Here is a 26,779-nt window from a genome sequence, read left to right on the forward strand (position 1 = left end):
AACCTAAAACTAAATGTTTAATTATGTGTATTATTACAATGTGCTTGTTATGTTTTTCTTTCTTTAACATTTAGCACCTATAATTATATGGTGCAACAATATTGTAGGTATGTACGTATGGTAATGGTTGTTGTCGTGAGGGCCTACCTAAAAAATAATTCTATACTTACCTAAATACTTGACTCGTTTATTATGGTAGCAATGTCAAAGTTTTGGACTGTGTAAACTATGTCTTTCATCCTTCTTGAAGCCACTCAAAGCAGATCAAAGCACATTTTACAACTGACACTAGCGCCACCTACGAACTACTGGTGGCAGTTTTTGCTGTACGCCAAGCGCTCGAACACAGAATGAGGTTCGTGGTTCAATTCGTGGACAGTGACGTCATTCGACATCTTGGCTAGATGGCGCAGCGATCGCCTAATCTTAAACTTTGTTATTGGGACCAAATCGGACCAGTGGAGACCAATAATGCCTATAGAATAATTTTATTTAAGTGTTTTAGTGTTGTGCCTTATGCTGGAGCATTTACATTAATTCCTAATATTTACGCTGGATAATAAATAAATAATGAATAAATAATAAATAAATAATAAATAAATAAATAATGCTGGAACATTTTTTACACACGGTCGGTTAGCCCCGCGGTAAGTTATTAATTAACTTGTGTTATGGGTGCTAACACAACTGATAAACTACATATAGCTACATATATACATATTTATAAATACATATTGTAACACCCAGACCACGGCCAACAAGCATGCTCATCACACAAATGTCGACCGAACCGAGAATCGAACCCGGGACCTCAGGTTCGGCAGTCCGGCATGGTGACCATTGCGCCATCGAGGTCGACAATGCTGGCTGGATGAATGAATAGTATCCACGATGGTGTGCCAGACTAAGGTGAAGTGGCTTTTGTCAATAATTATTATCATGTACCTAAACCAAGTGTAATTACACAAGAGTGGTAGGTAGGTAATAGAGGTAATAGGCGGTCATAAATAAAAACATCGTTACGTTTTTTTAAATATTTACTAATACCAAATCAATCTTAAACACACATCAAAACATACATAATATGCACAATCTCACTTAACTAAATTTATTTATTCTCTATAATATATTGTTTTTGGAAAACAATTTTAGATTTTGTTATTCTCCGCTATATTAATACTTTAATGAAAGATAATAATAAATATGTACAAGTTCTTTTAAGGCACTCTATTAATATTCGCCTTAACGATAAGTACAAATTAATATTAAAAAACAATGACATGTAATAAGCCCGTCTGCTGATGGCACTAAGCATGTTTCAAGAAACAAAATTACTAAAGTTATTGCTTATGAAACACAGTATATTACTAGTTATTTGCAGACTATAAAATTATTTGTACGTTAAACACATGTATTTCATCACATATTTTCACATTATTATATGAAACGGATTCCTCGAGTTGTTATGGCATTCGCATTTTATGATTAAATCTTTAAATGCTTATTTGTATTAGTATGATTTGTACGAACTATGTAGATGCATGTATGAAGGGTGTGTGAAACGCAGTCTTCGTCTGATTTTGAAGAACTGCTTGCAAATAAATCTTCTGATGTCCTATGTTTTATATCTGTGAACTCAGAGGATACCAATGAAGTATTTTGAACATTGTAAGATATTGTCCAGCATTATATCTATGAACAAGCAAATTTAGACCTTATTGTAACTAAATAAAAACGAAATAAGAAGTACAATTACATGGGATGACGTTATGTAAGATGAAACCAAGCCAATATGTTGACATGGTTATGAAGTTTTCTATGCTTTTTAAATATTTCAGGGGTACTAACATTTATTATGATATTTTTAAGTGTTAACACGTGACACAAATGAGATGTCTCAAATGATACGTACTTAACTATGCATGAGTGGGAGACCAACAAAATTAAGTACTTATTTATGAAATAATCATGGACGGAGTGTTAACAACTTCGATGATAAGGTTTTAAACTGATTTATTTTTTAGAGGATATTTAACAAAAATGTAGATATTCAACACAACTTTTCTAACATAGAAGTGTAAAAAAGAATTACTGTAAATAATTTTAAACGACTTTTTCTTTTCAATCGATTCCAAAATTTTGACAAAAGCACCTAATTAATGCAAAACGATAAAAAATTACCTACTAATTAGCTCTTCTACTCTAATTACTTAAAAACAATTTTAATTTAAAGAAAATATGTATCTTCACAGATAACAATCGTGATAATATACTTTTTACCTACCGCATTAATCTCAATATCAGATCTCTATATAATCTTGTAAAAATATTCTCCCAACTTATTTTAGTCGAGTTTACTTTACTAATAAAATATTATTTAGTATTATAACATCTCTATTGCACTAATCGTGATTCATTACGTTATAATATTGCTTTTAATTACATTATGTAAGCTCTATACATAACAATATACATGTAATGACGAATAATTGCCCTTGTTACATTAAACTTGAACGTTTGTGTAATCTTTGAGATTATTATTGGGTAAATATTTTTCACTGAATAAACTTAGCGCAGATCTCTGATATTTGTATAAGATAAGAACGAAATCTAGAGATTCCCGAAGAGATTGTAACGAAGGCACTTATAAAGTTAATAATGTTGTCACAACTAACGTACGTCTACTAGACACTAAAACATTTGGGTATTATTATTTATATACTTATATAATTAATATTTCAAACTGACGACGATAAATGTATAAAAATTAACATTTAGAAAAGTTAACAATAATTTAATCTCTTCTAACTTAGCTATCAATTAGCATTATAACAATTTCTATAGAACCAAAAAGGTAAGAACATTGTACATTTAATTAAGGCACATGGGATGTACAAATATCCAAAGTTATCTATAAATATTAAGCACTAAGAGTAAAATACAATGCTATAAATATAATTTATTTCGAATGAGAATCCATACACTCATTGACCAATATAAATCGCATTTAACAAAGGAAGACATCGATGATTTCAAGTTTGATCAGAAAAATATAGTCAAATATTACTATAAAATATTTAGTCTTTGGTTTTAAAGTAATGTAGAATGATTGCCGAAGGTTTGTCGGGTCGATGAGTATATGAAAAAACAACCTATATTAGACTATAATCCAATGTCAGTCCAATTATTTAATGAAAAGCAATTTAATATATTTTAGCATCGTAGGTACTTACTTGACCTCTTGCATGACGCCATCCTGTTCTTGTGCGCCACAGACTATCCATGTAGCGTAGAACGATCAACGTTGATACGTATCAATTTCGTGAACTGTACTTTTTACAGTACAATCTTTTCTGATTGATAGACTTTTCGTCTAACAGGTCAGATAGTAACTTAGTTGAAAAATCATGACTGCGTTACAAAGCTCAATTCATAGAACAGTTTAAAGCAACTAATGAAGGATTTCCTTATTTTGTTTTTGGGAAGAGATCAAAAAGCAATTTGTGTTAGCAAACGTATTTCAGTATCAAATTAAAATCTAGCTACTCCATGAATTAAGCTTTAGTTAGAAGTCAATATTTTATTCAAACCATCTTTTTATCGTGACGGCGCTAAAAGTGCGTCTTCATGTAAATTCTAAGCAAATAACGTTAAACCAAAAAAGTTTAAAATAAATATCTATAGATTAGGTATAAAGGTGCCACGTTTAACGCCGTGATTTGTCCGGGTAGCCTAACAACACTCGTGCTTCAACAACAACACGTTCAAGCGACAACAGAAGTACAATAAGATACAATATAGTAAATATAGTCGATGGCGTGTGCCATTTCATAAAAAAAGTATATAAAAATGTTAATAAAGTTCATCATGTTATAAACATAACAGGCATATAAATGTTAATAGTTAGACTATTATAATACATAGTATAATGTTAAACGTGAAAGGCCCAACAGCTAATAGCTACATGGTGGTCGATGTTCCGATGAGTATGTTACGCGGCGACATAGGGGGCCGGCGTGGAGCGGCCGGCCGCGACTCCTGTTAGTTCCTCGGCGCCGTTAGCACTCACCTAGCCGGGTTAACGAGAAGAGAGAAAAACAGAATGTTAGTATCGATCAAAATGTCATGGTCCGACTACACGAGTACCCCCAATCGCGAGTGTGCACGCTTTACCGCTTGCGTTGCGCTGCCGGAGCCGAGCCGTGACTTCACGCGGGTTAGCGGGGAATGCCAAAATGCAAGACTTGTGCCTATGCAATGGAGTCTCAATATGCGAAAGATAGAGTCGGGTACCGGCAACATGCAGCTATTCAACAGAAGCGATAAACCGTGGTCTCGGATTGATATGACTAGTGTACGGAATTTCTCATAAAAATAGAAATTTGAATAAAAAATGAGGGGGAGTCTATCAGGCATTCGCGCCGCGACACTTGTTCTGTTTGTGGCCCAGTTAATACTATACGGGTACTTCATTAGTTTACGCAGTTAATGGTTGAAAAATGTTAAGTCAATTTAGTATGTAAATGATAAATCTACAAATATAGGATTAAATGCCCAATAGTTCCCAAACGAGCAATGCTTGAAACACGAGCGGCGGTGACCGCGATGTGACGAACATTGCTCAGACAAACAAGCATAATAAATTTATCACTTATGTATAACCATAGCACCCAGATGCAAGTATGTAAGTTATTCAACACATTGTTGCAACATCTCAATACTGTATATGGCGGCATTCTCATAAAGTTGTTAATAAGTTTGTGATAAACGAATCAATGTCATTACATATTTGCATGTTAGTGACTCATATAATATAAATACATAGTTACAGATAATCTGCAAGTTGTGACAATAGCAGTTATGATAGTGCACTTAATAATTATTATTATGTAAACAAACGGGAACTTGGCCTTGTGGAGTTGCATGTTAGTTGTGTGAGGCTACAATTGACCAAATGACTGCACGTCATCAACTTTATCGACATATATATTCTTGTAACACATAGAACATTTACTTTAGCACCGCGGACCTAACGAGACTAAAGAAAGAAAACAATTAATTTAAATTTCAGACAATTTATTGCGTGTATATTCTCAGAAAATGCATTTATTTACAATCAACAACGGAAACAATACTTTACAAAACATTATCGCATATTATCATCCATTTTATAAAATTACGAATAGCATTTCGACTTAAAATCATTTCATATAAAGAAGCGTGAAAATACGTAACCGACATAATGGATGTCGGCTTTAAATCCACAAGGACACAAGTGCAAATTATCTTAATAATAAACCACTTTCAAATAAGAAAGTAAATATAATACCTAAGGCAAAAATAAAAACAACTAGCTTAAAAAATTTCATATAAAAATCTTATATTGACTAATAGAAAGTTGTGATGATTATGAAAAACATATCAAGTCAAAGGAGGGGCATTACGTTTAATACTGGATTGATGGCACAAATTCTGAGAATGCTCTTTCCTTTGACTAATACTGGGCGAGACTCAGGAAAGAAGGATCTCACAACCGGCTTGTAGCACCTCCGTGGATTATATTTGGTAATATTGAACACTACCGTCTACGTACGTCTACGTCAAACTTTGCAATTAAAGAATAATGTAACATCAATCCTTCTTCCCTCGATATATAATTTATGTATACCTGAAAATATGACGACTGTCCGAAGACATGTTGTGATTTCAATCGCGTTACTATAGCATTGAAAACAACTAGGTACAGACAAATAATTTGGTAACGCTGATGTTTAACTTTGAATATAATGATAGAGCGTCTCTAATAATGCCTCGCATCACAACATGTAACAGATCTAAAATATCTATAAAAAAGAAATATAAAAATCACAGTTTTCAAATTATGCAGTGTCACCTCAGATCCGGTATGAAGAGCGATAAAGCGTCTTATCCTCATACAAACTATTCGAGAACGTAACTAATAAGTACACAATATAATAAATATAAATAGTGACACAGAGAGACAGTAAAGCAAAGGTACCCACGCATACTCGAGACGAATATGCTTGCTCAGAAATGTAAAATTGAAATACATACAAAAAATAACAATTGAAACTTGCAAGAATATTGAGATGCATTCGAAAGAGGTTCGATATAAAAATGCAAGTTCCAATGAATGCGACACCAATAAGACACAAGCAAACGTATTCACCTAGCTGCATGCGTGTGCACGCGCTTCTCACCTTGTGAACAAAATGGCGGCGTGAGAGCGTTTTGGCGGGAATTAAGGCGCCGGTAAGGCAGTGCGCTGGTAAGGGTGCTCCCTGACCTGCGCGAGCCGTTGCGCCCTCCTCACCACACCTAGCGGCATATACACATTTAACATCTGCGTCTTAGCTCAACATCAAAAGCTTCCAACACCGAGTCGGTGAACCCAGACCTTTGCTTACGGCAATGCGGATATACAAGGTGTTGATTTGCATTTGTGCCATAGTTCAGGAGGAGGACATAAAGTACGTAAATAATCGATTGGAATTACAGTAGATGGGAAATAACTAATATGCACTGCTTTTTTTGTCATTGTAATGTCGTAGTATTTCAGAAGTAATCCAATTTTATGAATGAAATTTACGAATGATCGTTGCGTATTCTTTGTGTTTGCGTTTGTGTGAGGGCGCAGCATGGTTTTAAGGCCAGTAACACACACGCCAAGTTTAAATACGGCTAGATGACATAGACGGAATTCGGAAAAAAAATAATTTAAAAAAATTACGTACCAATTTTTTGGTTGATTTGGGTCGAGAATCACTAGCATAATTACGTCCTTGACTATGGCACGGATGCAAATCAACAGCTTGTATAATATAGAAATTCACTGGAAAATCAATTTGGAATACATATACATTTAAAGCTGCAAGACTAAGTATATAGAAGTGGGCGTAGCTTTACATCTAAATGCTGCAAAGAATTTTAATCTCATTTATAAAATAGAAATAGTAAATGATTTCGTTTTCTAGACTTAACGATCGCAAGTACCTAGATATCACTGCCAAATACTCGTCTCTGTCGTTCGGTAATACTAAGATATAATTTTATGATTAAATCTTCATTTGGCAGTAACACTAACTTCTATTATTATGCTTAGGCCTATAGATTACTCTATTATCTATTATATTGCTTTGGAAAATATAACAAAATAAAATATTTAAACGAACGGGTCTACGTATGCCCGGTCAAGGTACAGGTAATGGCTGGCTTCGATAATTTCATGATTTAATTAAAATTGACTACAGTGTTAACTGCGATATAATAAACCTAAACAATAATATACGGGTGTATAATATTTTCATAAAGCTCACTCTTTTCTAACCTAACTAGAAATCTTTTAAAGATAATAATAATACTTAGCCTATGGTATGTTTATAAATATAATAATATGGCTAATAAATTAATAAGTTACGATATAATATTTGTAGCAATAACAGTGTGTAGAATGCAGCTGCAAATGTTATTGCTACACGATAAACGTATATAAACATTTAAACCGCCTAGAATGTTCCACGTTTTGTTCGTAATGTGAGTGTGTATCGCGTTATTAATTTTGTCAGTTTTGTTAAAATATAGTTAAATAATATGTAAATGTGTTGTTTTCGTAAATCAATTTGTATTTGGTCCCTTTTGCTTGTAATTGCTGAATTATCTATGCAACTCATTGCGTTCATTCAGATTAACTATTGTTAATACGAAATTTCTTTTGTTATTCACAAGTATTTTACTGGAAATATAGAAAAAAAGGATGAAAAAAACCACATGCAAATGGTGGAATTTTAGAATAAATGATAATACTTTAAAGTAAGATATATCTTAGTCCAAAACTCAATGAAGTTTGAATCTACATTAACATAATGTTAATAAATTAGTTGTGTTACAAGCAAGGGTTATCACAAGAACTAATGATGGGTTCTATTATATCTATCATCATTCGAGTGAAGTGTATCAAGTAACAAGACAGGTATATAAATAGGTATATATAAAAAAAAACTTTACGTCTTTGTATATTAAACATCGGTAACTTATATAGAGTTTTCTTGGCAGTTTAGAATTAACTAAAATAATATCTAATTTAAAACAATTATTGAACTGCCATCAGCCCTAACACGAAACAACTGCTATAAAAGAAAATATATTTTCAATAAATATTCTGGTAATTATATTAATTTGAATAAATAGTAAATTATTCTGTTATATAATAAATAATATATCTTTGACTGTCAAGTAAAACAAAAATTATAATTTGTATTGAACTGTACAAAACAGCTGTAGAAGAAAACATATTCGTAAATATTAAAGACGTTAACATCGTAGGTACAAAATAATGAGTTCGTAAGCTAACGTTACTTAAAACAATAAAATCTTAACACTATAAATTGATCATGGCGTTTTATTATGACTGTAAAGAGGACGTCCTGAGGCGTTTAGAAGGAGGATTATGATATCAAGGACGGCAATAATGATGCGTAGTGCGATACGGCGCTTGCAGTCTGCCGTATCTTATTGTGGGCTGATGCGGCCAATGTCAAAAGCCAGCTAGCAGATATCTCGACGCTGCAAACCCCATTAAAATATTTATATCACACACAGTTCAACATAAGCTCGACACCATACGTTAGAATAGTGTACATTAGTATATTAGTGCAGTGTAATCACGAGCCTGATTGTTCTTTGTTAAGTTTTAAATAAGTAGCTGTATTTAGTGAACTAGCAGCATCTAGCATCTACAACCGTTATCGAGTTTCTGTGTCTCGTTTACTCTGTTTGGAGTTATTAAGTCTAATATCGCGCAGCAGGATAATCCCTCCAAAAATGGCTCCAGATGTAATCGGTCAAATCACGTGCTATGGACAAGAAACAATGGCGTTACAATTCTGTCCGTTATCTTTAGTTGTTAAAATCAGTACCATCCCAAACCCCTTAGGAATTATGGTGTCAATATAAAATACATAAAATATTATGTGACGAGAAAAGGCTATAATCATACCAGTTTGTAATATATTTGGCATTCAGTATGTCGTATATAAAGGCCCCGTTTAGTAAACCGCTAAAGGCACATGAATTGACCGTTAAAGGAAGCAATTTGTGGAGATTATTCTGCTACCATTCCATGAAGTTGCTGGAGCTTTGCTGAAAGCTTTTGAAAAAAAATAAGGCATGCGACATACGAATGTAAGTTATAGCCTAAGGCCGTAGCCTTATACTGCGATTCTAGTTAACGAGGGGACCTAAACTCTATTCGTAAAATGAAGTGAAAAGCCCCATAAGGGCGTAATACTCACTACCTTATTACTTCGTAAACTTATGACTATAATGACTGTCATAGCGTTGGTTTTGAAGTCGCTTTTCCAATAGCATTCAGATATCTTTGAGGCTTCGGCCTTTGTGTGTGTTGGTAATTGACATGCGGTTATTTTGTTCGATATTTGTTCCTATTTCGTCGACATATAAAGTTGTAATTTAATAAAATGTTTATATTCTTGTTTTCTTACATTTTGTTCAAAGACGATTGAAGATTGAAAACCCGGTACCGTGTGTATGTAGCGTTAGTAGATGATAAACGATGTTTGATACATTTCACTATTTTATAACAAATTATTTAAGCCAGTGTCTAGCAACAGGCTTTTAAAAATACTGTGAATTTTGATTAAAATTAATTAACTGTTAAAGTGCTCGTTTATTAAACTGCCCTTTCTTATTATAACGCGTAGGAGCAGAAACTGACTGGATTTTGAGCAAATGAGCAATTGAAGGCAATTTGTTATTGTAGCTGCTCTTTTAAGAAAAAGTTTGTACTAATTCAATAATACTTCAAAGGCAAATTTCGAAAATTTCTAAGGCTGCCAGTTATCAAACATCGTCCATAATAAATCAACGGGCGAACAACCCACCCGTATGGTCGGCGGCGGCGTACTCGGTGGTGAGCAGCGGGTTGGCGGCGGCCGTCAGAGCTGCGTAGTTAGCGTAGTCGTAGGGCGACGCGTAGATGAGCTGGTGGGCGGGCTCGCCGGGCGACAGCAGGCCGGCCGCGGCCTGGGCCCCCGAGCCGTTGAGTAGGCCGGCCTGGGCGCCTTGCGACATGCGCGGCGACAGGATCAGCGGGGCCCCCAGAGGAGCCTGCGAGCGCAGCGCCACGCCGCCCACTCCCCCCACCCCGCCGCCCGGGGCTAGCAGCCGCTGCGTCTCGGCCGCGGCCGCAGCCACGCGCCGCCACTCCTCGTCCGCTGTGGGATCGTCTGCGTTGTATCAATCGAACGAAGGTCAGCCTAGCGTTGGGTACTCGCTACCCTCATGTCAACCCGTTGTATTAGCACAGTTCTCAATTCAAATGGACCAATCTGGTTTGTTAGTAGAAAATTTACAAATTGGCGTGCGCGTTTGCGTGAAATTCTGAACGATAACGGTGATTTAAGCTTAGATATACTTCAGGTCAGACTTACAATGAACATAACGAGGGAATGAAAATATAATATAAAAATTTTGGTTTCAAGATATAATTTCAGAAGTTCAAATTAACGTGCACGTATAACACTTTCATAGAAACCCATAAAGTATTTATATATTTTTCCCAAAAGAATATATAACATTGGAAATCCATCGTGATCATTTCGTCATCTGTAACGAATTCCACTTAGGCTCGAACGGTTTCCAATGGTTCTTAATTAACGATAAGAGATCTTGGTGTGGTGAAATCACCCATGTTAATAGTTAACAACCGTAACATGCCACAAATCAATTAAGTTAGTCATCTTAGCAGTCGCCTCGATGACTCACATCCGCAAACAAAAGACACAATTTATGCTCACTTCAACAATAGGAAACGTAATGAAAACAGTCCAGAATATGTACAGTTGTCATGAAACAATCCGATGAGAAAATAATCCCACGATTATTATGTAATTTGCCATGCAAAATAATGTGTCCCACAACATTGTTCATCCAGGAAACAATCACAATTACTAGAAAGTACCTCGTTATCCTCCCACATTTCTTCGAAATGATTGAAATTCCTTGGAATGTGTGTGTGAAAGGCATGATAGTTGCATAGAAGTGTAAAGTATCCCCCGGATCTTTCCACAAATTAGCACCCTTGAAAATTTCACTCAAAACCCTTTAAGCCAATTCGATGAATATCTACTCCATACAGTTGTCTATATTCTGGGTGTACCTACAATATGCTGATATTTACCTCAATTTTAATAGTAAGCCAACTCAGGACATAGGACCTCTCTTAGTTCTCGTAAAGAATGTATAAGAAATAGTTTGCTTGCGTAGACTGTATGGAGTAAGATAGCTAAAGATAGATGTGGTCACGAAGTACTAAGAAATGGAGTGTTAATGAGAGCGAACATGTCTTTGCAAATAGCTGAATTGAGGACGCGCCATATGACTTGGGAACGGAGAAATTGGGTAAGTAGATTCGTGAGTATTCCATTTCTTACTTCTCCGTAACTGTGTTAGGAAGTCTTAGTGGGTAGTTTTAGTGACAAAACATGAATGCGACCATACTTATGAGGCACTGACCGTTGACGGGTACTACTGCCTTGGTGCTGGAGTCGCGGTAAGTCCCGTTTATAATTGCCAACTCCATCAGCTGACGTTTCTTCAGCTCATCTTCGCCATCGGCTTGCTGTGAACGAAAAGGGATGTTTATGTGATTCATGTTTTTTCAATAAGCGAAAATAAACAATAAACCATCCGTGTTCTATGTTATTCTATTCAAGGTATGTTTCAAAGCGGTTTTTCTATGACACATAGGCCAGGTTAGGAACCAGTCTAGACGATACAAGCCACGATCGTTTAGATCTCTAGTTTTTGCGTTTTGTGTGTGCACCTACTCCGTAAGTAAGGTAGGTCGACAAACCACTTTATACTGTTGGTTTTTATTTAGACAAGGGGGGATGTTGAGGCAGTCCGGTAGGTACATACAATAAGTCTAGAACTAAAATAAGGTCACTGTCAGTAAAATACTGTATTATTACTGTCGTAAGACTATATTTAGGCAGAGTAACTCGTAAATCATTTTTGACTTTGATGGCAATTTTGCAGCCAAGAATACAAATTGGCACCAATATTTAGAAAAACACACATTGAACGAAATAAAGGAAATGAGTCAGAATATTTTACTACACTTGTTTGTCCTTATCCAAAATAATGTTAGCTATAAGCTAGGTACTGTTTTATTAGGTCAGCTACGGAAAACGATGCGAGTGTAAAAAAGGTTAGATCCTATCACATACATGATAAGTTACATCATTTCTATTTGCAATGCTAAAGATTATTATCATATTTTTGTGTTAACTGTTTTTCTGGGCTGGGTTGTGTGTATGATTTGCTTTTTCTCTCTTAAAAAATATGAACTCACTTCTTAAAATATGACCTCTCAAATCTTGAAAGTTGTCGTGGTCCTAACTACATTTTTCAAGAATGATAATGGCATCACAACATCCATTGAGAAGGAATAATAAACTAAAAACTCCATGACTTGACCATTAAGTAAAAGTAGAACATACTATCAAAACAGAATTATTGAGGTATCTAGGTAGAAGGTAACCAGTGTCTGTTAATTAGTAGTAATGAGTCCGAGCCTTGCCGCGGTTCAACACAATTGCTAATGACGTCATCACGCCTTAAATGCACGGCAATGAACGTAACACTCGGGGAGATCTTTATACCAGATAGTAACACAATGTTACATTTTTCTCAGGGAAGGTTCTACTGATATTCAGTGGACGAGAAAATATTTACTGTATCTCATGAGGAAGGAAACCGGAAAGCGATAAGCTACTGCTTTCGTGTAAGACTATGATTTGTGCGTATTATAAAATTAGGATTCGTGGTTATTGGTGGTACAGTAATGAGGACATTAAAATAATATCCTCCGAGCCTTTTTTCCCAATCATGTTGGGGTCGGCTTCCAGTCTAACCGGATTCAGCTGAGTACCAGTGCTTTACAAGAAGCGACTGCCTATCTGACCTCCTCAACCCAGTTACCCGGGCAACCCGATACCCCTTGGTTAGACTGGTGTCAGACTTACTGGCTTCTGACTACCCGTAACGACTGCCAAGGATGTTCAATGACAGCCGGGACCTACAGTTTAACGTGCCATCCGAAACACAGCCAATGGTGTCTAAGATATACTTAGAAAGTACATACAGACTTAGAAAAGTTGCATTGGTACTTGCCTGACCTGGGATCGAACCCGCGCCCTCATACTTAAGAGATTGGTCCTTTACCCACTAGGCCACCTACTAGGACATTAAAATAATTTGCTACATAATAAAACTCGAGGAACCATAAATGTTCTGGAAAGTTCTATCGCAATGACGGAAAGTTCCGGACCACATCTGAAGGGAAGATCTTATCGGACGGACGTGACAGCGTCTTCAGGTTCTATCTTTAACTTTGGAAACCCTAAAAGCGACGCAGTGAGTGAGTTACATACGAGGCTAGTGGAGTGTGTGCCAACATTTCTATTTGGCATAACCGTCTGCCAGTTTCTTAGAGAGTTTGTCTTAAACAGATAGTATTCGCGGCAACTCGAACCATTCAATGTTCGCGTGGTAACAGACTATTAACTTAGCCATAGTTTACTATTACGGAATATCGTTACAAGCTGAATTAAATTAAAATTCAAAGATTCAAGATTGCTTTGGTCATTCTATACAAAACCCACGCGAAAGTATTTAAAGATATTATTTTATAGTGATAGGGTTTTGACGGAGAATAACAACGTGCTGAATATTTGTGAAGTTCAACAAGACCAATTCTACAGTCATGTCAAAATTAAAGCTAAAGCTGCACCACAGAAATACAAAATAAGTTTATAAATATGTTGTGATGCAATTTTTAAGGTGGCGTTATCAACTAATTAATAACATTCCTTTTTGTGGTAGTAGTATAAAAAGTAATCCAACTTGGGCTTTTTCTTCAGATTTAATTCGCATAGCAAACACATTGGTCCAGTATGAATTATGGATATTTTGGCTTCGTAGTCAACAATGGCTATTGCTGTTATTTTTAGAACCAGCTAAGCTATTCAAGTGCCCGTATGTACTTCTTAATCGAAAGCTAGGCACGCCTAAAGAATCAACGTGTCGTTGACAAGTGTAGACAAAAGAAAGTGTACTTTCGATTCTATAATGAGAAATAGGACGGGCCCGTTTTCTAGAAAAATCTAGAAGCATTCTTACAGGTACAAGCAGACGTTTGACTTCGTCGACAGCCCTGGCCAACTTGATCTTCGCCCGGTTTTCGGTATCCTCAACTGTGAGTAAGACGTGGAGATCGTCGGCCAAATGTTCCCAATTTGGCTTTCCTCTGTTTGCATCCTCCTGAAATTGATTAAAAACATTATTAAAATTATATTCCAGTTTTTTTCAAAACTTTACAGCTCTCTCAATTTAGCAGTAATTAGGGCTTTGAGGAAAAAAATATTGGGAAAAAGAAATGACGTACAGCCAAGATCCGATGTTTATGTTATTGGGGATTTCTTACTTTAGTAATGGCGTCATATCTAAGACTATTTCAGTATTTTTTACTGAGAGTTTATTCATGCCGTTTATATTTTTCAAACATTCGAATATCAGCGTCCGGGATGGCTAAACGATAACGAACTCATTATCTGGGTTAGTTCAGATTTAGAGAGCGAAAAAAAAATAATAAAAACTAGCTATTACTTTTTCAGTGCCCACAGAACAGTCAAGTAGGTACCAATACAATATTACATTTTACTATTGATAGTTGAAGTATGGTTATGCATATAAATAACCCCGTACATTGCTATAGTCTCAAGGACGCAACTGAACGTTAATGGCTAGAGCACTTCAAACAAGCCCATACAAATCTAAACGGAAGATCCATATACGTTTCTCAATGTTTGGGTAATACTATTCGTAGAAATTGATTCAATCGGAGAGTTATGTTTCGATATTCGGAGCAAAACCACATTTACAGCAATAGGTAACTACGAACTGAGTGAGCCAGAAGGTATTTTGAAGTGTTAACAGATATATTAAACATAAATGTTTCGTTAGTTTTCTTCTTATGACAATAGCTGTTTTAATGATCTGAGCAAGGTAAATGAGGCAAACGCTTGCCACGGCAATGCAAGCCAGTCGATATGCAAATAGCGAAGAAGTGAAGTTAAACTTGCACTCGCTTCAACAGAATTAATTAGATAGCAAGCAAATAGAAAAATATTCTGCTCTACAGCTCAGTAAATTATATGCACGCCTGTTAGGTGTGCCTAATGCAATGACGAAATACATTCTAAGTTTACTTTTCGTGATTAAGTAGTTAACTACTTCGCTCTTGCAGTGAGTGGACTTCGAACGAGAATTATCTAAAATAAAAATATTGATTCATCTAGAAACTGCTGACCACAAATCCATCTTCCAATAAATGACTGGGACTTTTTCATTTATTCCTAACATGATTATTGATTTTCATAATAATGTCTTCATCAATTAAGTTCTACTTAAACGTTTAAAATACGAGTCTTTAGAAATTATTGAAAAGTGAGTTAACCTGATACGATTTCCAATGGAGGCTGCGTGGAAAATATGAAAGTTAGTTTTAAAATGTGCACCACCGATAAACTTCAATTAAATGATTTATCTAACAAGTCATTAAAAAGTCTCAAGCAATATATTGCTGGAATATTAATAAAGATTTAGATTTTACCTTTTTCTTATCCCTCATTGATCCTTTTCCTCTGACCATGATTTTGCAGCCTGTTTCTTGTTCTAACTGTTTAGCTGTCATGCCTCTGGGTCCTAGAATCCTTCCAACGAAGTTGAACTGTAATAGAAGAAACAAAATAATGTTAAAAACATATATAGTGGCAAGAAAAATCGATTGAAATGCAAAACTATTCAACAAATATTTTGTGAGATCATCTTGCATCAAAGTCCGAATAAACTAAGGTTGCAACACATGTAACGTGTTTCAATCCAATTAAAAAAACGAATCCGATCCACAGTAAGATTTTTCATTCATCATCTCTCTGGTAATTCATTCAAAGTTTAAGATTACGAAACGCTGCGACGTCGTCGGCGCCACATGCGAAGACCTAATTCAAGTGTGTGACTACATTTAATGCCATTAGCTGTTGGATTAATTACTCGCTTCGTTTCACATAAACCATATTTCCTGCACATACGCATCGTGTACATACGTTTAACCTCAATACGTTTGCTTCAAAGCATCGGTCAGCTCGGTGTATATGAACTGTGAACTAGTATCATTCTGCCGTTCACGAGCAAAGCTGAGAAATGGACCAGTTGGCCGCCAGCCAAACGCCGGTTCACACTAACGTCTTTTTTTCTATAGGAATATTTCAGGAAGCCGAACTACGGTTCAAAATATACAATAAACAAGCGTAGTAAATAAAAATCGAGGTTAGAAATTCGTCACATGTCTCATGCTAAATTGTTTTGCGTGACAGCATGCAAATTGCTCGAAGATGTTATTATGCGACAGATATGTTAAGTGACGTTGGCCGCAAAATATTCATTTTTTTTGGTATATGGAGAAGCTAATTAGGCAGTTTTAAAGTCTTTATCTGGGTACGTTTCCTTTTCAATGACAATGGAATCTTTTTTTTTGAAGTAACACCATATTCCATTGGAAATATGAGATGCGGAAATCAGTGCCTCAAAAGAACTGGGATCATTGGTTGCCGTCGCGGTCCAGCGCCTGCCACGACGACAGGCTACGAATTGTAAATCACTCAAAGAATAGACGGACCGAAGTAACGTATGCCGATGCATATCTTTATAGTACACATAAATCTTTTAAAACAAGCCAACTGGACCAACCTAGACAAGTATTAAACTGAAGCTATGAGAAAGGTAATGAGCCTATACGGTACGCTACTCTTTAGTGTTCTGCAACGCTTCAATATTTAGATAGGTAAGCTTCAAAACACATGAGAGATTTCAACACGCTGCTTTTAAAATTTCACCAAATAAAACAAAACAAAAACGTTTCAAACCACACAATTTGAAATGATTGAAAATATCATTTAACCACAGGTTTTGAAAGCTTATTTTCTTTGATGTATACACGTAGGCTGCGGGTAAAATTTCCCTGTAACCCGTTTATATGACCGTGGTTTCTAAGCAACATAAAACCCTAGCCGTAATCTCGTAGTGATCATAATTCCAAAGTGGAGGGCCGTCCTGATGCTGTTTAGTGGTTGGCCACAAACAGCTCGCTTTAGAACACTTCCTTTGCTTGTCGGCCATAACGCGTGTATCCTATTGTACATCAAGGACCTCGTAAAATATTGCGTCCAAGCTGCAATATCCCAATATTCACAAAGTTTGACGCATGTTAAAAGAACACACGTGTTTCAAAGGTTTTTGAGGTAGATCGATGTAAAAAGATGTCTGCCAATGACCTTCCAAGATTTTTCTTAAAAAAGAGATCACACTCTGTCTCTATCACAGTATATTGAATCATAACTAGAGGCAAAATTCCAAACTAATGAATTCCTGTCTCCCTGTGTGTGTCAAATTATATATCTCAGACGACTAGACGGGTGTAATGAATATGGGAGTGTCTGAAAACATTTTCATGTCAAGAAAACGTCACAATTCGGCCATGTGACGGGAAATAAAGTTCGGTCGCATACGCTCGGTCGCCGGTTGAGCCGGTCGCCGGACGTCGGGCTACGTCGAAATAGAGACGCGATTGTTGGCGACGCGCCCGTGTTTACTTTATTGCATTTTTTCACTGTTAGTAATATTTTTATTAGAAAAGTAATTATTTTATTTTCTACATTACAGAAATACCTACCAGTAGGCAGGCTTAGATTCACGTTCGTGGCAGTTTGTCTCTAGATTTATTTAACTTTTAACCTACCCGATTCGATTGTATAATTGAACACGGACTACTTACTCAGTTGCTAAGGTAGCGCTTAACAATAATACATGACTCATAATTTAGTTCATATAAATCCGTTCAATTAAATAGATACGTGGAAATCGAATTGTACAACAGTAAACAAAAGCTATGGGAAACGTACACCGCCGCCGGCGCAGCTAATCGATAAACATTAACCAATTGCATTCCAGCCCGCGGCGCATGCGCCCTTTACCTATCTATACGTACCCAAGTATCTACGATTACAAGAATTAATGCAAACACCACTTTATCTGTTTGACTATCGGCTATTATCGGAATAAATGCAAATAAAGTTATTTGTTTGTGCAACAATAAATCAGTAAACGCTACTTGTATTAACGCATTATGAGGTCCGTAAATAGGAATTAATGATTAACTTATCGGTGTTGCAGTACAGGTATTGTGGTACTTTAATTCGTGTTTTTATATTTAATCTGACAGGTAAGACGATTTACGTCTACAGTAATTACGATTGAGTACATTATTTTAATGATTCTTGCTTACAAATAGCACAATTCAGACTTAACCTAGACCATATATTTAACAAGTAACACGAGTACATAAAACAGGTAACATAAGTTAAAAGATAAAACAAAGTAAGGAAGGAAAAATCATTGCGCAAGTATTCCGCTGATCAACAATAATAACGAAGAGTTGCCAATACACCGCACAATTTACTGTTTAAAATAAATGATAGCGGTACAATTCACGTAACGTACGGTAGTCCGTAATGCGGATATATTGGTTATATCGCAGTTAGTGACGTTGTCCCCTAACTGAATCACAATAGTGTTTATGTTGTGTAGAAATGTGCAAGTTTTCCGTACGTAATTGCCAGTGGTTTTGTGCCCTAATGATAGCGCTCCGATAGTACCGCAAACCACGTGCAGTGGGAACCATAATAGTTTGGTAAAGTCGCTTTGTTAGCGAACATAGATAAGAAGTATTCTTTATATTGTCAATACACGTAATGTTTTTGATAAATCAATTTAACAAGAACTGGTGTAAGTAGGACTACATATTCATTGTTATAGGTACCTTTAATTTGTCCTAAATAACTCCGTTCATGTTCAAACTTTATGTTCATGTTCATGTTAAAGCTTTGAATCAAGTCAAAACTATTTACCATAATTGTAATTAAATGTTATTTATCACAGCAATTGTTTCTTCAACAAATGAGAAATATTACATTTAGAACATTGCAATATCGTTAATATATAGACATACGAGCGATGATTTTGTAATAAATATTAAATCAACAAAACACGCTTAATGATTGCTCTTGTAACCTTACATGCTTGATTTATTGATATTCCTTTAATTAATTATACAATTCATTTTGTTATGCACGTGACTGCACTGCAGAATATATAATATTGTACAATTAATTCTAAATGCTATTTCTGGAAATATCGGTTTATCTTAACCTACAGCGGATTTCAATAACCGAGCTGTCAAGCGAGGAGAGATTGAAATTTGATATTAGCTTCTTTATTATTATGTCAGTCAATCTCTAATGGAAAAAAACTGATGGATAAGTAATTGAAAAACTTGACCGTCATTGCTCTGAAAATCCTTTTGTGAATGCTACAAGTCCACTTATTTCATATCATTGGCACAACAAACGGTTTCTTTGGAAATCCATGTTATATCGGATTTTCTCGGAAAAGTAGGTATTTCTGATATAGGAAAGAAGCACAGGTGTCCTAAATATCTAAGTATGTAAATCACAGAATATGTATCATTTATCAAAATGCATCTGGAATACTAAGAGCTATTTCGTGGCTCGATGAGTGATGGGATGACGAATCTAACAGTGTTACGAAACAAAAAACGTGACAAAACTGAATACTGAGCACAATAAACGGGTGTATGTTGTCATTACACCGCCCGTGGCCATGCAAAAATTATAAATTGCGACATGGATTTTCCGACTAAAAATAATGCGCCTATGTGATTATGTGATGAGTAGTTTTCACCAAAAACAAAATCAATCTCATTTACAAACAATGTTAATATAAATACACATTTAATATGAGCCAGGTCTAAAGAAATACACATTTAATATGAGCCAGTTCTGATATAGAGCCTATATTAAAATCGATTTTAACGATATCGAATTGAATAAAATAAAGGTCAATAAAGAGTAAACCAATGATACATAAAAAAAAAGTTATCAAAGATATCTTCAACTCGATAACCAATATGCGGAGTATTTGTATTCATAGCTGTGATAATTCCAAAACAATGGATTTTTTTTTTAAAAGTAGACTGCGAGCTAGTAATAATTTTAAAATAATCTATGGCTTCCGGTTATTAACTTATTGTCGTCATGGTGCTCCAGAATTGTACATCACTACTATGCTTCCAAAGAATCCAAATACGTAAGTCATTCATTTTGATCCAGAAAATGGAATTCTATGTAGAACAACTACATCTAAGATAAATTCCTAAACCATTTTCACACCAAAAATAACCCGTTAAAGTAAAAAACTAACAAACACAAGCAGTATATTTTTGTAGAATATACAAATAACCATACATTTTAGCCCTAATAAAGCAAACAAAGAAAAGTACAATAGAGCTACAATAACAAAACAAGTGAACTATTGACCGGCGGTGATTGGCCATCATTAGTGCGAGACTGCGAGTATGCCGGATGAGTGCAGGTGGGTGTGTACCTACCATATTGCAATTGATTGATGGTATAATTCTAACATAATTGTCGTCCAACGATTGGTCACGACGCGATCCGAAGTCGCCTCGGGGCTGACTGCTGCTGCGCCGATTGTCAGTAAAGCTTAGTACATATCATTATTCTACAGATAAATTACTAACCTCATGATCATTAACTACCTTTGCGTTCAGCTGTATTATCATCCAACCTTTTCGAGGCTTATAAGGGGATAGTTTCTTGGCTAACCAATCGCGGAAGTATACATATTACACGGATCGGTGCCATCTGCCTTGTGCAACCTAACTAAATGATGAGGGACACTGCAGCTATCCTTTAACTATCCTACTCAATGTTGCGTGTAACCTATTAACCTTTCCCGTACTTGGATGCGTATTTGAACACTCTGGTACTTTATTTAGTTATATGTCTGTCTTTTTTACGAAAAAACTGTGTGTATGTATGTGGGTGTTTGCTAACTACTACAAAAGTGTCTTTGGCATATTTTACGCCAAATACACGTTTTAGTTGCCTTGATTTTTGTGAATAGAACGGAATTTTGGCTACCAAACGTAATGAAGAAACGTGTCAATCGTTACATACAAATTCTGCTTTCTTTTTTTTTATTTTGCAATGCTTTAGTTATTTCGGCATGATGCCAGGGCAGTGTAGATGCATATTTATAAAAATATGTCGCGTTATTACATTCTTATTACAATTCGCAGGATTCTAGATGGAACAAGAGAAATAGGGCGAGGTGTGACTTGCTATCCTCCCACGCAAAACGTAAACGTAAAGCAAACAGATTGGAATCATAGCATGCTGGCAGACAACAAGCGACCCTCTTCGACATTTTCACATACTCACACAACTATGCTTAAATTATTTTCAGAAAATGAGGCTATCAGTATACCTATCTATTTTTCAAGTCTAAAAATATGGTGTCTACTCAAGCCTTTATTAGTGATCAGGCCTTAATAATAGAAAGATAAAATGATTAATCCATAAATACAGTATATTTTACGGGACAGACAATATCTTACCATAAATACAATAGCTAGGTAATATTGATTAATAAATCATTCCATACTTTAATGACTTAACAAGCTTTACCCGGGATTAGTCACGACCCTCTGTACCCATTAATTTGTTCGATTTTCTATATAAATGTGACGTAAAATTTAATTACAACAATATGTTCATGTATTTCACAGAAATTTGATATTGCTTATGTTTTTAATACTATAAATTATGTTTTATGAATTTCTAATCCAAGCCAGATGTCATAAAATAAGTGTTTTATTGACATGTCAATGCAAATCATGTCTCAAGTAGATTTAGATTAAAATACACAAAACGATGGTACATTTATTGAAGATGGAAGATTACCAGCATATTGGTAAACACTGAACAAAACGGATGATTCAATAAACAAAGCAAACGAGGATTAACGAAGTAGATACGAGTACTACGGAAGTATTGGGCGCAGTTGCTTCTAAAACAATATGGAAGACAATGTACTAATAGATATCGCTGTTAGACAAAGTCTAGAGCGGGCTGCGACCCGTGACCCGTGGCCGCTGGAGCGCGACCAATCCGATCAACCTCATTACGGGTACCGAATGCACTGCTGCATCTAGCCTTACACGTATGGAGGTACTAGTGAACCAGTCCATTGCTTGCGTTTTGACGATCCGAACAAAGGAATGTTAGGGTCGCGTGATCCGTGACAATTTGAAGTGTTTCAAGTGGTGATAAAGTACATCGTTATGTTCATTATACCTCTCCACGATGTTACTTTGGATAGAAATTTAATAATGTAACACTTGAATAAGATTTATAATGGCATTCCAAATAATTAAGTAAAGAAAATTCTCAGTTCAATTCTTTGACAGACTCTTCCGTGCACTATTAACTTACTGAAAGATTAATAATCTCCGCTATAAATCTTAGTTGGAATATAGAAAGCAAGTTTAATAGCAATGTGCTCGTTATCAACATTATTTGTAGTGTGTGTTCAAGACGGTAGATACTCTTGTACTTTCATTCACAATGGGGAACGTTGATTCATTAAACATGTCCAGCTGTTCCCGAGCGTTTAAAGTTAAATTTTTCCTTGTCTTACTGTGTGAAAATGTCAGCTGGAATCATTAATCTCTATCATACAATTTGCATTTAAGTTTGTTTCGCGTACAGAATAATGTGGGAGTCTGCAATTGTGAAACAGACAAGAGGTGCAATATAGAATTTCTTATGTTTGTTGCACATTCTTATGCTGTCACTTTATCTTTCTTTTCATACGTACGTAATTTCTCAACAGATCGTTTTTTGTTCTTTATTATTATGATCAATAATTTTTAGTTTATTTTGAAATCCCATAGGAACTACTTAGGCTCCTGTATAAGTACAGTCAGATGCTTAATCTATGACGTAAGCTTATTTTGTGTAAAACTGCCGTCATCCATTGTTCCATGGAAACGTGATTGAGTTACAATCATTAGGAAGTGGTAACGTTGACCATAATATTCATGCTTTATTAATGTAAGCTGCTACTTTTATTTTAGTTTCGTAATGTTTAAGCTTCACCTAAATAACCCTGTTAGCACATACCTTTTGGATGGAGTCACTAAGCTTGTGCGTTTTAGAGATAACGATAGAAGATAATCAACAAGTAGTTACTCGTAGTTAATAGACAAAAGCGTCCGTTATGAGTTAGTGTCGAAGGCGACTGAACTGTGACCCTTACGTGAAGTAGGACCAATCCAATCAACCTCATTACCCACACACACCACTCCTTGTTATCAGCCGACAAATATCAGACCAACTATTATAATTCCAAATTGCTTATATCATTAAAATTATCTAGCTTAGGAACCATCCGACGAATTCGTATGAAAATCAATGTGAATATAAAACTGCCGTGATGAAAATAGAGACTATAATAGAGTTCAATGAATCCATTCTTCATTTGTCCAGATTTACAGTGTAAGAGATAAATGGAACGGATATTAGCGGCACACCCACGCATGCGTTTACTGCATACGTTATAGCTTAATATTGCGGACTTGAACCATAAGAAAACTTCATTAAATTATACAAAGGAACGATGTCAGAGAAAAACATAGGGCAGTATACACCCACGCACTGCCACAAATTTAGATAACTACAGGAGCAAAATTTAAAAGACAGCAAGATAACTCCAACCGGTCAGCTTTTGTTTGTGAAAAACATGTTTGAATGTGAAAGCCTAAAAACCGTATAAGAAACATAAATTAACGCCAATATAGTACTTCTCTTGCGATGGGACATTACGTTGAGCCGTATTTTCTCGTAAATTTGTCTTTTTTATGATTGTAGGTAGATTATGATTATTTTAAACCAACTGTGATATGTAAGACCGCACTCTGAGTCGATTGATATCTAGATGTTGGACTGTTGGATCTATGAACGCCCCATCATTGCTTTCCCTTGAAACGCGTTCACAATCTATTCGTTCTTGTCCCGAAGATATTGCAAACCAAGTATTTCTGTTTGAATCAACGCCATCCATAAAACTTAAGTATTCCAATCGATTTATTGATGCATAGATCGAAATATCGTTAATCTAATACTCGATCTAAAATTCTCGGCTGGTCGTAATCTAAACAAGTTTCTCGATGGTGCAGTAGCGCGAATTGTTTAATCTTTTTGAAACACATTCGCGAGCTTTTACTGATGTTTGCACTCGCGAATGATAAAGCACACACTGCTAGTGCCAGACATGTTTTCACTAAAACAATTCAGCCGTCCGGCCGGTTCGTCGGCGAATATAATTCTCTTTTACGTTCTTTCCTATAATAGTCAGTTTATAACTGCTGACTATCGCGATAAGATTACATTTATATTATTTTCGTAATTTTACGGCAATACTTGTTTATTAGTGAAAGTAATCTTATATTCCCTTCACTTATTTATGTGTTGAAATAGTGGCAGCATCTTGGCGGTATGTTTTAATTATCAAGAACCATGATAATGAATAAAACAATAAATTCCCTTCATGAAAAAATACCACATGGCTGAGAGGAAAACATGTCTCACAAATTCAGTTGATACAATCATAGCTATAATCTGAATAGAAAAGGGTTAGGTCAAACATGGCAGAAAAAAAAACCACTGCCAAAAAAGATGTACGTGGGTTATATGGTTACTCTCTACTACCGAATCGGATTCAGCGAATCCAAACTTACCGGACGATGTCATTGGCTTTTGGGCCATCATTTTATTGGCCGTTCTGTCGGGTTCTTATTCCTAACATCGACTTAACAAAGTAACAACCAGTTTTATAGCAATTCCTACTTGTACCAATACAAAGTCTTATAACCACTTATGTATGCTCTGTGCGTTCATAATAAGTAGCTAAGCTCTCCAGAAGCTTAATGAACTTCTAGGCTTTCCTCTTTTACGAAAGTAATCAAGCTTCCACTCCAACCCGCAGATAAGGACAATTGCCTACATATAATTCAAATAAGTTCCCATTTAAATTCCCTTTATAAAGCAACAGATGCCTGTGTTTTCTCTTAGTGTGAGCACGGCTCTAAGATCCTCCATTAAGACACGCATCAACTGGTACTTCTTGAGAAGCAAAAAGCTAAAGTAACGGTCCCCACCGATATGGCAGGATTTAATAACTTCTCCGGCCCTAAATGGAGAGAGGCAGATTTCGAGGCACGGACCTGCGAATGTATCGATGTCGATTCTTTATCAAGATCGTGACTTTTGCAGTCTGAATAAAAAGAACATGTGTTTGACAAAAAAATAATATAAATAATGCAGTCAAAATCGTGGGAGAGCTAAACTCTAAATAAAACTCTTTTCATACGAAATTACAAAACTTGTTAATTGTTTACAGAGAATCAGATTTATCAAAACATATTCCACGACACATGTAGTGTGTGAGTGCTTACGTGTTCGCGATTTATGCACTAAAACCTCATAATTTCGTTTAAGATAAATCTCTGAGAATATGCGCGCATACGTTGAGCACATTACAAATGCAGGCAGAACATCGATATTAAATTATTTGCATTAGGAAACACGTATTTTATCGATGTGTTAACATCACTATGCAACGCGAGCTAGAACCTGTGGGACCAGAATGAGGTTGGAGCTCTCCATCTAGTGGACTATGATCGAACAGCATCGAGCGCACTCGTATGTGCTCAGCATATCATTTGCAATACCAACAATGCGGAATCCAACATGTTCCGCATTTGGTTCGCATTTTTTTCTATAAAGGACTAGGAAAAGAATTAATAAGGTAACTATCTATCTGCATTTCTATATGTGCATAACGTCTCAATCTTGAGACTGAAATTATTGCTGTAAATAGAATATAATACTTACGTGATTTGTTTATAAATCAATGAATACGTACATTCAACTAAATGGAAATATGTGGTTTGTTACATTTTTCTCAGAGTTCATGCCGGAATAGCTGTATGAAGTATTATAAATCCAAGAAATCAATGACGGTGAACTTGAATATGAATTTTCTATATTTTAACCCAGTTTCGCTAACATAAACTAACAGGGACCGCGTGGAAAATATAAACCAGAGTAATAAACGCGTAAATACGTCCTGGAACCCGCATAAACAGGAACATAACGGTGTATCAAAGAATTAACACGTCGCTATTTTGTTTGCGCTATAAAGATGCACGGTACAGTTACAAAAATAAAACGTTTTAAGACGTTAGTCACAGCAGCCGGTGTACCAAAAACTATTGTTTCGACAATGTGTGGAACATACGAATCGCATTGGTACTGCTGGCTCTATTTCAGGAATAGTTAACGTTTACTTCACGCCGCAGTTTTTGTGAGCAAATAAAACATTGATGGTATGATTACCAATTGTGAAAACATTTATTTTAAGAATTGGCAAAATACAGCGATTTGTTTATGCAATAAAATCTTTCAGCGTGTCTGCAATTATTTACGATAGTTTCTCAGAACTCCATCATGTGACATCCATCCGCATCGTTAAGGGTTTCCATCATTATTACTGTGAACGTGACCGATGTCTCGGGACGGTTCTTTTGATCGACAATCAATATCATTCAACGATCAATTCATCTTAAGATTTACGTCTACATTGTTAGATTCCTAGCAGTTATTCAGATGATCTA

General features: G+C 35.7%; 1 protein-coding gene across 7 annotated transcripts in view; it reads right to left on the bottom strand.

Annotated features, from left to right (window-relative positions):
* Positions 1 to 1,019: 1,019 nt before the first annotated feature.
* LOC124634761 (protein held out wings) overlaps positions 1,020 to 26,779 on the bottom strand; it is a 65,488-nt gene continuing 39,728 nt past the window's right edge. The window contains exons 3-8 of one of the 7 annotated variants that reach the window (XM_047170425.1): positions 15,716 to 15,832; positions 14,224 to 14,364; positions 11,539 to 11,659; positions 9,921 to 10,265; positions 6,222 to 6,339; positions 1,020 to 4,069 (exon numbers count right to left, since the gene is read on the bottom strand). In XM_047170425.1, coding sequence (XP_047026381.1) covers positions 6,263 to 6,339; positions 9,921 to 10,265; positions 11,539 to 11,659; positions 14,224 to 14,364; positions 15,716 to 15,832 — 801 coding nt within the window. In that variant the 3' untranslated portion in view covers positions 1,020 to 4,069; positions 6,222 to 6,262. Of the gene's footprint in view, positions 4,070 to 5,059; positions 6,444 to 6,838; positions 8,874 to 9,920; positions 10,266 to 11,538; positions 11,660 to 14,223; positions 14,365 to 15,715; positions 15,833 to 26,779 lie in introns of those variants that run through there. The other 6 variants (XR_006984908.1, XM_047170428.1, XM_047170424.1 and 3 more) reach the window with 6 other exon arrangements.

This window comes from Helicoverpa zea, chromosome 11, assembly GCF_022581195.2.
Source record: "Helicoverpa zea isolate HzStark_Cry1AcR chromosome 11, ilHelZeax1.1, whole genome shotgun sequence".
Classification (NCBI taxonomy): domain Eukaryota; kingdom Metazoa; phylum Arthropoda; class Insecta; order Lepidoptera; family Noctuidae; genus Helicoverpa; species Helicoverpa zea.